The sequence below is a fragment of the Genypterus blacodes genome, unplaced genomic scaffold (genome assembly GCF_046128005.1).
Source record: "Genypterus blacodes isolate CSIRO-AG114 ecotype Tasmania unplaced genomic scaffold, CSIRO-AGI_Gbla_v1 ptg000216l_1, whole genome shotgun sequence".
Taxonomy (NCBI): Eukaryota; Metazoa; Chordata; class Actinopteri; order Ophidiiformes; family Ophidiidae; genus Genypterus; species Genypterus blacodes.
Window position 1 is genome coordinate 659,140 of NW_027467015.1, and position 13,790 is coordinate 672,929.

The 13,790-nt window shown below is 45.7% G+C and overlaps 1 protein-coding gene across 8 annotated transcripts in view; it reads left to right on the plus strand.

Moving 5' to 3' along the window:
* Positions 1–13,790, plus strand: part of nfixa (nuclear factor I/Xa) — a 105,623-nt gene that overhangs the window by 23,564 nt on the left and 68,269 nt on the right. For 7 of the 8 annotated variants that reach the window (XM_076170384.1, XM_076170376.1, XM_076170382.1 and 4 more), the window contains one exon: positions 11,896–12,427. In XM_076170384.1, the coding sequence (XP_076026499.1) occupies positions 11,896–12,427 (532 nt within the window). Of the gene's footprint in view, positions 1–10,228; positions 11,110–11,895; positions 12,428–13,790 lie in introns of those variants that run through there. The other variant, XM_076170379.1, reaches the window with a different exon arrangement.

Here is a 13,790-nt window from a genome sequence, read left to right on the forward strand (position 1 = left end):
CCCAAAACGTTCTGGCAAGATTCAGCCTCAGGCCGGCGGGGGCACATATGGTTTCACATACATTGTATATTATACATACTAAAGGCCGATATAAAGCATTGCCTGTAAATGTAAACAGATGGAAGCCATTAAGTCGTTATCACTCATTCTGTGGCTATACAGTGTCAAAAAGCTCACACTGTACACACACATACTGTACACACACACGTGCAGCAGAGAGGCAGAGAACACGCAGGCACCGATGGATAAAACGTCAATATCGTTTGTGTTTTTGTTTTTCTCCCTCCCATCTGTATGTGAGGTGACTTTTTTATGGAGGTGGGTTTCCTCCATTTTATGTCCCCGTGTGAGGACATGTATTTACGGCTGTCTGCCTGCGGTGCTGCGGCGCTCCTGAGGTCGCAGCGAGGCGGTGGTTTAGGCCGGCGAACTCGGCGCGCGCGCGGTCGCAGAGGAGATAACTGCACACACGCTCAGCCAGAGACGCCTGTCTGCACCGTACGTCTGCCCGCGCCCCCCCCCCCCCTCGTCGTACCAGCGTTTAAAACAGAACGCGTCGGTTTGAGAGGAGCCAGCGTGCAAAAGCGTTTGGTTCTCACCCTCCTGGCGTCGCAGGTTTGTGTCTGAAAGTGATACTTCGGCCATTTGACACAATTTTATGATATCGGCTGTACTAACGTCCAACCTTTTTTTGTGCGTTGGAGCCTTTGTGTTGATATTTGGCGCTCACGCACCAAATCAGCCGTAATCCCATTCTGTCTCTAGAACGGATCCTTCTGGAGCCGTAGAACATGACTCGTGGAAAAGCCTCTAAAAGCTCTACAGCAAATTATAAGTTCAGTTAAATACAAATATGTTTGCCGTCAGAATGTCTTTTCCTGTGACATTTCACCCCAACTATATTTTTCGTTGATTTCTCATCCTATAGTAACGTCCTGATGCCTTCTCACATCAGCTCCCTGCCCCGTTACAGGAAGTAGCTGAGACAGTGTGGCGCGGATGTGCACGCAGGGAAAATACAACCCAAAGAAAACAGATTTTCAAGCTGTTAGTGTCACCAAAATGTGTTTAGAAGGCTGTGTTCTGTTCTGTTCTATTCTATATAAAGTCGTGAGGCCTTTTTCTGGTGCAGGCCCCTCCAGGAGCCACTCAGTACGGCCCGGGCGGTCTTTAACCCCGGCGCTGTCGACCCCACAGTCAGAACCGGGCGTGGGCTCTGCCACATGGAGAGCCCCGTCTCCCTTTTAACCACAACGCTGCCAAGTGCAGCAGAGCTTACGACCCCGGCTCTGAGGAAGCGGACGCTGTTTAACCCCTAATGGGATCAGGGGAGGACGGGAAGCCGCTTGGAGCCGACACTCATTCTTAACCCCTCGCGCTACCAAATCGGCGTCGGCCCGGCAGAGCGCGCAGGCAGAGGGCCCAGCTCATATCATGCCACACGGAGCGGGCATCGCTTAACCCTCGTAGCGCCAAACCCCCGGCACAGGCAGAAGTCCAGCTCACATGATAACACAAAATTAAATCCGCAAGCTTCGGCGTTCCTGATAGGGAGCTCATTGATGCGGAAATTGGATGCTAATGTGACAGGGTTGGTTTCCTATCTGCAAAGTATCACGCAACAAACATTTGTGGCCCTCTTGATTGTCAATGATGAATTGTGGTTAGCAGCCATGAAACATAAAACAAGTCTTATTACTATGACTTTCTTTCTTTCATTCAGCTTTTGATTGAATTTCGTGTTCATGTGTCATTCTGTCTCATTCTACCTGGAGATACACGACAACAGGAAAAAAGATGCATTTGTCTCATTAAACCGTAACCCAGTTATGGTTTTATATCACATTAGTTAGTGATGTAGTCCATGATGGCTGTAATTTCAAATAATTGCGTTAAGAAGGTTGTCCCAAACCGCAGCGCTCCTGTAATAGATTGCCGTCTGAGGGTTTTTGCACTCCGCAAACACTCTGCTCAGCAACCGAGGAAGCAATCGATCACACAAAGAGAGGCACTAAATTCACAATGAAGGCAGCAGAATCCTGCCAACTGGCTTCTTGTAAATGATCCGTTTGATCCAAAACACCAACGGATGCCATAATGGTTTGGGACAATGTATATCCTAAAGATCAGATATATTACAACTCAGGCAGAGTAGCTGCAGTGATTCGTCCAGTCATGGTGCCTTTAAGGAAGTACAGGAGTCAAATCTGTGTTGATACCCGATGTAGGGAAATGAACAATGCAGTCGGACGGCTGTTTCCTGATAGGTGTGTGTGTGTGTGTGTGTGTGTGTGTGTGTGTGTGTGTGTGTGTGTGTGTTTGTGTGTGAGACAGAGAACGAGGAAGAAGGGAGGATCTGCACTTGCCTGTCTGGCAACGACCGGGCGATGAGTGTACAAGTTTGAGTCAAGCTGTGTGTGAGAAGGAGGGAGCAAGAAAGGCGAGGGGAGAGGGAGAGGGAGCTCCACGTTGAAAAGAGGTGTGAGGGAGCAGAGCGAGAGAGAGAGAGAGAGAGAGAGAGAGAGAGAACGAGCACCAGGCAGTGCGGAGTGAATGGATGAAACGGCATAACTAGAAACGCTACAGAAACGCTATGAGCGCGGGAAAGGAGGGACAGGAAAAGAGTTAGAGAGAGAGAAAGACAGAAAGAGTGCAGGCCAAGAGGTGAGAGAAATAAATGAAGGAATTGAAGGGGTGAGGGGGGGGGGGGGCACAGAGTGAATGTGTGTTGGGCTAGTGGTGAGGCATTTGCATAAAGGGTGAGGGCAGTGTGCCCGGCTGTGGGGAGAGGTTGGCATCTCGCCTCGCCGACTGGCAGAACGAGGAGCGGGGACGAATAAAAGAATGAGGGCTGGAGAGAAAGAGTGAGAGAGAAAGTCTCTCAATAGTGCATCGCTTGTGCGAGGAGGAGCGGGGCCTTGGCTGCCGCCGGAGCACGACATGGAGGGAGGGGATATCGGGTTTCATTATCTGCTTGATTCCTGCTGTATTTGCTAAGTGTGAGGTTCAAAGCCCTCATAGCAGCTGCAGGCAGGGGATGGTGGCCTGCCTGCCTGCACACCGCCCCGCTGGAACCATGTAGGTGTGTGAGACCCTCGTCTCAACTATATACAAAGCTGCCAGTCTGCTCATGCTCTGTGCACCTACACACACACACACGCACGCTCCACCCATTACACCCCTCCCCACACACACACACACATTAACCAGCTATCACACTGCACACTTGACCTTATCAGGAATGGCCGCCCTTGTCGAGGGGAAATGTTGTACACTCAGTTTTACCGCAGTCTCCTGTTGGAAAATGCCACACCGACAATATGTGTGTGTATGCGTGTGCGCGCGTGTATATTTGGAACCGGCATATTCTTTGTAGCCACGGTGACGCTACAGAAACCGTTGTAATGTAAACACACATACGGTGCACATACACTAGCAGGCTATATGTATTCACTTACATATGCCTGTGTGTAACCCTACACCAGCCAGCCCGGCTTCAGGCACATGTTGAAATGGTTTTATTAAATCATTGTTTGCAAGTCGTACAGTGAATTTCCCTAATTTAGTTTGAAATCTATAATGATTCCCAGTTTTATTTATACCATGATAGTAATGTGCCTAAAAAGGAACCTTTCTCCAGATTACCTTTATCAAGATTACTGTTCACTTTTGCACTCATTATGTGAAAACATGAAATGTTTGGTTCAGTCCCCATAATCCATTTAAGTGCAGCAGGGAGGGAGAATTCAGATCATTTATTTAGCAGCACAAAAAAATCCTGTACTGCGTAAGTTTGGGTATAAATCTCTTTATCAACACTTTATGGGAGCTTGAACTATCACAATATATTTTTTTGATATTGAAACATATAAATAATAAAATAAGAATATAATATTGATGTATGAAAAGTGCAAGTTTCAAGTCTCTAAAAGGAAAATACTTAAGTTAAGTGTTTGTACTCCAAAACGGTGTGCGACTAAAAGGTGCCTAGTTTTTAATATTTTGAAAAATCAACAAAAATAGGATTAATGTTCAAAATCCTATATTTCTGTTCTCCATATTAAATTTAGATGTCCACATTTTCCATATACACACTTGGAACATATTTTCTTGTGGAATAATCTGAAGTTTGTAATAAACTTTAAAGGTAAAATCCATGCAAATTAGCCAAAATGAGAGAAAAACCACACAAACCTCCAGAAAATGAGGTTGAAGAAATGTGGATACATGAAGGACAGACATGAAGAGCTCTCGATGGTATCAGCGCCGTGCTTACACTTTGAGGCTGGAGGAGCCCGCCCAGAGAAACCCAGCACGTAAACCATAAAGTGTATTTGGGTCTGAAGCCCCAGCTTGCTATCAGTGGCTGTGTCTCTGGAGCTGTTTAAAGCTTGCTCGCTCTGTCTTTCTCTCCCCGCCTCATGCCACAAATGGTTTCCAGACTTTCACACATAGTAATGCTTCAGTGTGTAAACAGGCGTAATTACAAACGATGCACAGACACACTTTTAACCTCAATCTGCGCCGATGGGAGACAGAGAGCAAAAAAGGAAAGCTTCTTCTGCTCTTTGGATGATTTTGGAAATGGGCATAGTGGAAATTTTTTAAAGGGAGTATTGTGTGTGCGGGCTTAAGTGAATAAGGGAATGACAGGGCGCTTATTTTTCTATTTGCTGGAGAGCTTGTGATGGAATAGCACTTTATGTCAGTTTGTCCTTAATTCCTTAATATCTGCTGGGGTGACTAACTCTTCACCTCTTAATGGCAGGGTGTTACTCACCACCGCTCCGCTCACCGTGCACCCACTTTCCTGCTCCCCTCATGGAAAGAAAACATGGAAACTTGGAACGACCTACAGAAACTCTTCCACTTTCTTTTCTTTTTCAGTTTTCATCTTTTTTTTACACACATGGCAGTATATGTGAAGGTATGAAGTCTCCAAGGTTGTTGTTTTGTGCAGAGTTTAGACCCGTGTGGTTTGCTTCTTTAATTTTTGGCTTAGATGCAAAACAGAGAGAGAGGAAAGTTCAAGAAAAGATTTACACAGACAACACACACGCACGCACGCACGCACGCACACACACACACACACAAACACACACACACACACACAGGGAAAGTTGCTCAGATCTCTCACAGTCGTTCTTTCACATGTTTACTGCTCTTGTCAAGATGTGACTTTATATGGAAGATGTCAAAGTTGAAATCCAGTTATGGCACATCCATGTGTGTGTGTGTGGGTGTGGGTGTGGGTGTTGTGTTTCCTCATAAATTCACGAACATTTTTTATATTAACAGTAATTCCTTATTTTAATTAGATTAAATGAATAATCTAATGGAAAAAACAAAATAGACAATATAAAATAATAATGTGCATTAAATTCATCCAGTTATGTAAAAAGTAAGGTACTATGTAATTATTATTATTTGATTTATATGTCTGGTTATGACCATTTGCCTATATTTTATGGAAATTAATTTTAATAACATTAATAGTAAAGAAGATTCAGGTATTTTAAATTTAACAGACAAAAAGCTGGAATTTTATTGGGAAATTGATTTTACATTTACACAATCCTCTCAAATTCTCGTTTTGTTTTAGAACAAATATAAAATGTGTCAAATTAAATTTAAAAAATCATATATATTTGAAATGGTCGGGAAAAAATGTTGGATTATTGATTTTGGCAAGGAATTTGACTTTGAAAATCAGCTCTTTACCGGAACAAGAGAGGTGGAGCGGATAAGATGAGACGAAGTGCGTGTTTCCCTCCATTCATTTTAAACGAAGTGGATTTATTGTGAGGCTTTTTTTTTTTTAGCTTTTTACTTTTGAATGATATTTTCTGCTGTGTTATTTCATATTTATCAGATGTTATAGACGCGTGCAGTGTGATGTGTGTGTGTGATGTGTGTGTGAGAGAGAGAGCTCTCCTGTCCCTACCTGCTCTGCAGGATCTGTGTGTGCGGCTCATCAAAGAACACACTGTCATACCTGTTGATTCGCCATCAAATAAACTAACATCGGTGCAACCTGCTTCCCACGTCTCCTGCGTGGGTGTCGCCACTTTGGCATTTGTTTGCATACGGGAGATTTCATGTGAAAAGGTAAAACCGAAGTATCCTCATGCTGTGAACAGGTCCGTGTTATGCAACGGGGGAAAAGAATTTAGGCGGCGTTCATCAATCGGTATGCGACATTTTAGCAGAGTGCGAGGTTAACGCTTTAATGTGCACCGGTGTGTGTGTGTGTGTGTGTGTGTGTGTGTGTGTGTGTTTGCCCTCAGTTCACTTGGCTCTGTATTGATCAGTGCGACACGTTCACCTCCTCCTGCCTCCAAATCTCTCCAGGCTGCATTGTGACCCTTTCCTTGTCTGACCAGGCCGCTCGACTCACAGCGGGCAGAGCTCCTTCATGTCTGCCGCTCTACATGCGCACATTCAGCACATATGCACCAGTTTTCTATTTGCATAGTTAAAAAAAAATCAAAACACTTATATAATAACAAAGCGCACAAAACACACGGTTTGTGCTCTAATCCAAAGTAGAACCATCATTACAAAGTGCGTCACACCGGCGGAGGGATAAGAGTTAACGAGAGAGTCGGCTGTCGTATTGATTTTCTAGCTAATCACCAGGTGAACCCGCTGAATGAGGTAAGATTTATAAATTAATCTAACCGAATTTTATTTATTATTTAGCATCTTCAACATTTATCAGGAGAGCTGCAGGTCGTTTATTGCGGAGGAGCAGAGAGTTTTTAGCCCCCATTTACTATGGTGTGTCTATGAAAATACTGAAATCAAATAGTCCATTCTCACTGGCGTATGCGTATGTTTTTACTTATCGTTCATATTTTGTTTATGTACATTCTTGAATGTATTTTGCCCTCATAAACATGGAATAGTCGTCGATAACTGGATTAGGTGGCGTGTGTTCTCAAGTTTTACACCGCTAGTGTACTGTGGATGTGCGTGTGTGTGCGTGTATTCCAGGCAGCAGCTCGTTTTTGTGTCCCATTTCAGCATTTCCGTACTGCCGCCATTTTCTTTGATTTGACCCCAGTATGTTGAACCTGACACGTATTTCAATATAAATGAATCAAATATGACCTGAAACAGCCTACATATACAAAGTAAATATTCAGACTGTACAAAACATCTAACATGTACAATTTCCATGAACGTTTGTGATAAAAATAAAAGTAATTCATGGTGTTTTCACTGCTTTCAGACATTAAGAGTTACGTCCAGGTTTTGCGGCCCAGTCCAACTAATTTAACTTCAGGTTGTATTTAGTTGCATCATAGTATGTAACTCAACAAAAATATCTGCATTTTTACTCAAATTACCTTACAGTTTATAGCTCCTCACTGGTTTATATGGACTGGTCTTTTGTCTGTATTCTGGCAGTGGCTGGGCCTTGTTAATAAACCCTTTTGCTGTGTGCGTTGGGCAGGAGGGCACATAGTCTTTGCCCGGCCTGGTGAACAAAGGTCAGTGTTTTCAGAAAGCCAGACATGGCACACAGAGATAAGATGAGCGTTCTCACCGATACCGAAACAGCGGCGAAGGCCTGAAAAACCGCTGCCAGTAACTCCATACTTTTCCCTAACGAGCTCAAAGTAAAGGAGGTTTGAAAATATAATAAAGCTGGAATAGTCGGGTGCCACATAGACTCACTTCTTGGCCAAAATCATAAAAGCTCTCGCCCTAAATTATGCGTAGACCTCTGTGCTCCCCGTCCTCCCTGTGTATATTTTTGCATTTAGTCCAGTTTATGAACATAATCTGCCTGGCAAGGAGTTAAGCGAGTGACTTTAAAAGGAAGCTTTGTTAAGGGATTACGTGTTTCATATTCTGCTCAATAATATGGTTTAATTTGTAGTTTCACAATAAGATTTTTATCAATTTTTCCTCTTCTGTTTTATTAGGATCTAAGAGTTGTGTTACTGAAAAAATGTTGCAGAGCTGGAAGTAAAAAAACAAAAGTGTTGCTGGTGTGAATGGACAAAGGAGAGGTTTATATTTCCCTGATTATAATCTTGGTTATTGTCATATTGCCTGTTTGTAAAGGCATGATGATATTACGGAACACAACTGTAATACTGGGCACATATTACACCTTTCCTTTGTCTGCGTCCCGTTCATCAAGTCTTCATCCCTTCGGTCTTTTCATATAAGTGACAAACACACCTGCATTCTTATTCTTCAAAAACAAAAACAAACACACACATCATCTTTAATTCCATCTCCTCGTGTTTCCTTGCCCATATTTTGTTCGCCATGGCCATCTTCTCTCATTCCCACATTTTTCACGTTTTTCAGCTAGCTGTGCGAGGCAGGCGTATGTTAGCACGAACAATCGGCATCCGGCCCGGCTCGGCCGGATCCAGATGGGGTCCGCACCCCCCTAGCAGCAGCGGTGACGAGCCAGTCAGCCAGCCAGCCTGGCAGCCGGCTATCCAGCTAGCCACCCGTCCAGTTAGCCAACCAGTCACTCAGCCAGCTAGCCAGCCAGTCGTGTAGCCATTCAGCCAGCCATGCAACCAGCCTGCCAGCCAGTCACCCAGGCTGCCGCTCCTCTGTCAGACACAGACGGGAGGAGCGGGCCCGGGCTGAATCTGACAGACCTGGGAGCCAACCAGAGGACTGTGGCCTTTGTAGGGCATTCACACAGACAGCATGTCCCACTGCACAGTGGGAGCCCCAACCCAAGCTCAAATGGCTGGGCGCTCAACTTTGCCACATGACAAGTTAGCTTTTTGTGGATGCCCGCTGCCACCATTCCAGTTTTGACAATGTCTCTATAATTCCGATGAGCTTCAGGGACTAATTCATGTCATTTGGACTGCATAAATGACCAAATGTGTTCTTTCCTTGGAAACTGGAAGAAGACATTTAAATAGTCTGCCAATGAAAAGACCCATACATATTTCATGTGCTCGCACATCATTTTTCTGACCTGCAGTATAGATCAGATAATATGGACTTAAACCTTGGTGCGCCTCTTTGTGTCTCAAATATTTGTGCAGTGGGCACAGCTTGTCCCTCTGAGGTCACCAGGGTCAGCCAACTAGGAGGAGACAAAGTGCTCGCATGGGCGTCTGCACAGCCCCGTGCTCGGCTCTCTCACTGGGTTCAATCCCAGTTTGTCTCATTGTTCACCCCCAAATGCAAAACAATGAAAATATGGGCAATTTACTGTCTGCAGCACTGAAGCTCCACGGTATAAACCAGAGAAATTGCCACTTTTGAGATTTTTGAATGACCTAGACTGAGTGTGCGATGCTTTAGAAGCTGTTTCAGAGATCTGTTGGCCTCTGTACGCAGCTCAACATGAAGTCGTCCTCCGCAGCGCTTTCAGCCGCCATTGTTCACTCAATTGTGTCTCGTGCACAAATTGGATCGCGTTCTAATTCGGTAAGAGAAACTTTTAATGTGTTTCTGTGTCTGTGCTGTCAGGCTATTAAAGCAGAGGGGAAAAAAAGGGGGAGAAAGAGAATAGAGGGGGCCAGTTTGGATGTGAGAGTGCATTTTGAAACAGGAGAGCATGTTTTTGGATGGTATTTTTTGTTGGGGGGTAACGGGCATTTTCTCCCCCCTCACCCCCCCTTCCTCTCTTTGTTTGTGTGGTAAATCCAGGAGCAGCTGCTGGTCTGAGGGTCTAGTGGGATTTTGGGCCTGTGTTTTCTCATGCCATCCCATGCCAAGGTGCTGTAACGCGAGTGGAGGGGGGGCGGGGGGAGGGAGGTGGCGGCGGCGGTGCTGTGTGTGTGTGTGTGTGTGGGGGGGGGGGGGTGTTTCGGGAGAAGGAGGGGGGATGCGTTTTGGAGCGAGCTGGTTTGTTGGGATGGCAGTGACCATGCTGGTGACGAAGGCAGGGGGGCGGGGGTGTGGGGGATTGTGGTGTGTGTAAGGTGGGGGGGGCTGCTGTCTGGATTGGATGCATGTAAAATTAATATCCTCTGGACTTTGCCTTTGCACTAGATTGGAACTTGTCTATTTGGCTAATGACGTGCCTTCTGCCTGCTCTCGCTCTCTCGCTCTCTCTCTCTCTACCAGCCACCAACCAGCATTCCCCCCCCTTGCCCGCTTCTCCCTCTGCCATCTCCCTCCCACCCTCTCTCTCTCGCTCTCTCTCTCTCTCTCTTCCCTCCCTTTCAGCGCGGGGAGCGTGCGCATTGGCTGCGCTGCCTGAGACTTGGTGCCAAATAGGTGGGCCCTCTGCGTGTTGGCACAGACTCAGTCAATGGTTAGAGAAGGAAAGTGGAGAGGAAGAGAGAGAGAGAGAGAGAGAGAGAAAGAGAGAGAGAGAGAGACAGAGACAGAGTTGGAGAGAAAGAGGGAGGAAAAAAGAAGCCGCACTCGGGTTTGCCAGCGGTCGTGCACACTCTTCCAACATTGATTCCGTCCTCTTGTTGTTGTTTTTTTTTCTTCTTCTTCTCCTCCGTCCGCACCCCCCTTGTCCAGCTCTCTCTCTCTCCTCTCCGTGAGTCTTGCGCAGAGCCTACAGATCTGAACCAATAGCACGCGCCGCTTTGCCAAGCTTTTTTTTTTTTTTTTTTTGCATTGTTTTTTCCTCAAGATATTTTTTCTTTGACATTTTTCGCGCACAGACAAAGAGGCTCATCTTAAGTTTTTTTTTTTTTACATTTTTGGCCTTTTGCTTTGCAGAAAAGTCTGTTTGTTTGTTTTTTCGGTGTGCATACAACTCTTTATATTTTGCTTTCAGACGGAGAGATTGTTGAACTTGTGTGCACTCTCCTTCTGTTGTGCTCTTGAGCAGCACCTCTCCTGCAGCTCCTGCCACAGTACCTCCTGTGTTCCTGTGCTGGTACTACACTGCGCCCCCTTGGCCCGTCTCCTCTTTCTCAGCTTTTTCACCCCCTGCTGCTTTTATTGGACACTTTCTCAGCTTTTCTCTGCTGATTTTTCCCCTCAGTCTTTTGTTTTCTAATTTACGCCGCCTTACACACTTTTGATTTTTTTTTTTGACTCAGCAGTCCAGTCACTGATCTGGGTGGTACCTTTTATTTTTGTTTGTTTAGATTTTTGTTTTGTTTTTTTGCAATCGGCGGGGTGAATTTATGATGAGAGAGCATAATGGTAACTACCATGTCATCCTTTTCTCTTGTTTTAGCCAGTTGTGTTATGTGATCACTTCTGTTCTCGGGTAGTTTTCAGTGCCAATGCCGTTTTGTTATCATAGACTTTAGACGTTTGTGCTGTTTTTATACACATTTAAATTTTTTTGACTTATTTTCCAGTTTAGATAAGCAAGGTTTTGAAAGCGTAGGGATTTATTGAACTATACAGGTTTTCCACAATTTGTTTTATTTACTCGCAAACGTTCTCAAATTATTATTATAATTAGCTTTTTAGTTTTGTTGTGGTTTGATATAAGTTTTGCAATACTTGTAATTACATGTGTACATGTATGTGTGTGTGTGTATATGTCTACATTTGTATTCATACAGAATTGATAGATTTAGAAAAACCCAGATATTCTAAGCACACATTACCTTTCTTACTCTCAGTATTGTTTTGTGAAGTGTGTGTTTCAGTGTGATGTCTCCCTGTTGGGTTGACAGTGTGGAGCATCTCGCTCTCTCTCTCTCGCTCTCTCTCTCTCTCTCTCTCACTCTCTCACTCTCTCTCTCTCTCTGTGTGCCCCTCGCTCATTCTCTCCCTCCGCTCCCACAGAGCAGGCGCCGCTCCTCCATGCTGCGCGCCGGTGCTAACTGCCTCTCCTCTCTCTTCCCTTCCTCACCCCCACTCCCTCTCTCCCCATCCTTCTCTCCCCCGTTCTCCCCCTCCATTTCCACCGCCTCCTCCTGCTTCCCCCCCTCCTCCCTCTCCTCCTCCCTCCCCCCGTCCTCCTCCCTCATCCAGGATGAATTCCACCCCTTCATCGAGGCCCTGCTGCCCCATGTCCGCGCCTTCGCCTACACCTGGTTCAACCTGCAGGCCCGCAAACGCAAATACTTCAAGAAGCACGAGAAGCGCATGTCCAAGGAGGAAGAGCGCGCAGTGAAGGATGAACTGCTGGGGGAGAAGCCAGAGATCAAGCAGAAGTGGGCTTCGCGCCTGCTGGCCAAGCTCCGCAAGGACATCCGGCCTGAGTTCCGCGAGGACTTTGTGCTCACCATCACAGGGAAGAAGCCCCCCTGCTGTGTGCTGTCCAACCCCGACCAGAAAGGCAAGATCCGCCGCATCGACTGCCTGCGCCAGGCCGACAAGGTGTGGCGGCTGGACCTGGTGATGGTCATCCTGTTCAAGGGCAGCCCCCTGGAGAGCACGGACGGTGAGCGGCTGGTCAAGTCGCCCCAGTGCACCAACCCGGGCCTGTGCGTCCAGCCGCACCACATCGGAGTGTCCGTCAAGGAGCTGGACCTCTACCTGGCCTACTTCGTCCACACGCCAGGTATGTGCACCGGTCGTCATAGAAACATGCATGCCCATATTGACATTTGATTTGCACCCACTTACACACACATGCACACGCACACACACACACATACACAGAAACAAAACATTTTACAAAGATCCAGGTGAAGCAAAAATTTTAAAATAAACAAAGCTATTTTTTTAAACGCAAAACAAAGATGTCTCAAATTTAACAAAGTAATAAGTCTGCAAATACCAATGAAACAATATGAAATGATCCTCATGCAGTGATTTAGAACAGGCCTGACTCGTTGTATTTGAAAATGAAATGACCGAATGAATGAAATGAAATTAAAATGACGATCTATTCATGCATTTATTTTTCATAGTGAATGGGAAGTCATTTTTCCATTGTCCGTTGTCGTCACATCGTCCTCTCTTTCTCCTCATTGTTTCTTGGGATTTGTTTACATGACAACAAATATCCACGGTAATAAAAAGAATATGTGATGTGTGTGTGTGTGTGTGTGTGTGTGTGTGTGTGTGTCAGTGGCATCGGGCCAAGACGCTCTGGCAAGTATGTTTTCATGTTTTTGATAGAGGCAGTTTGTGGCTCACATTAGCATGTTTTTATGTTTTTATTAGGAGGGAAAAGTGTGTGTGTGTGTGCGCGTGTTTATGTGATGTTACTCTCATTGTCAAATTGGGTCTTTTTGTGCGATCAGTGAGAGTCGCAGTTTATAAGATTGTACTCAGTCTGTTGATGTGCGTGTGCCGTGATAAGGCCATTATAGCCAGGGATTGTCATTTGGCCACACACCAGTACGTGTCGTGTGTGTGTGTGTGTGAGACGCAGAGGGAGCACAGCCGCGAATCTCCTGCTCTCGGGCCGCAGGCTGCTGCTGCTTTCTCCGTCTGCCTGAGCACTAACGCCGTGGCCGACCTGGCTGCCAAACACACCACGGCAGCAGCCAGTGCAATAGCAGCCACCTTCACACCCATACACACACACTCTCTCACACACACACACACGCGTGCGCACACACAGGCGGCTAAATAAAGATACACATATTCAGTAAAAAAAAAAAAAAAAAAAATTGGAAAAAAAAAACTTCCTAGCACACTTTCACACATGAAGCCAAACACGGTTTTAGTCATGATTGCGTACACACACCCACACAGCACACACACTCGGCCAAGGACGATCATAGATACAGTTTGATGCAGCCAAACATTGTTGTATCTCAGCCACCATCACGGATACACACGCTCACACTCGGCCAAACATCGCTGTAGCCTCCATAGTGCGCGTAGTCCACACACACTCTCACACACACACACACACACACACACACACACACACACACACACACACACACACACACACACACACACACAGC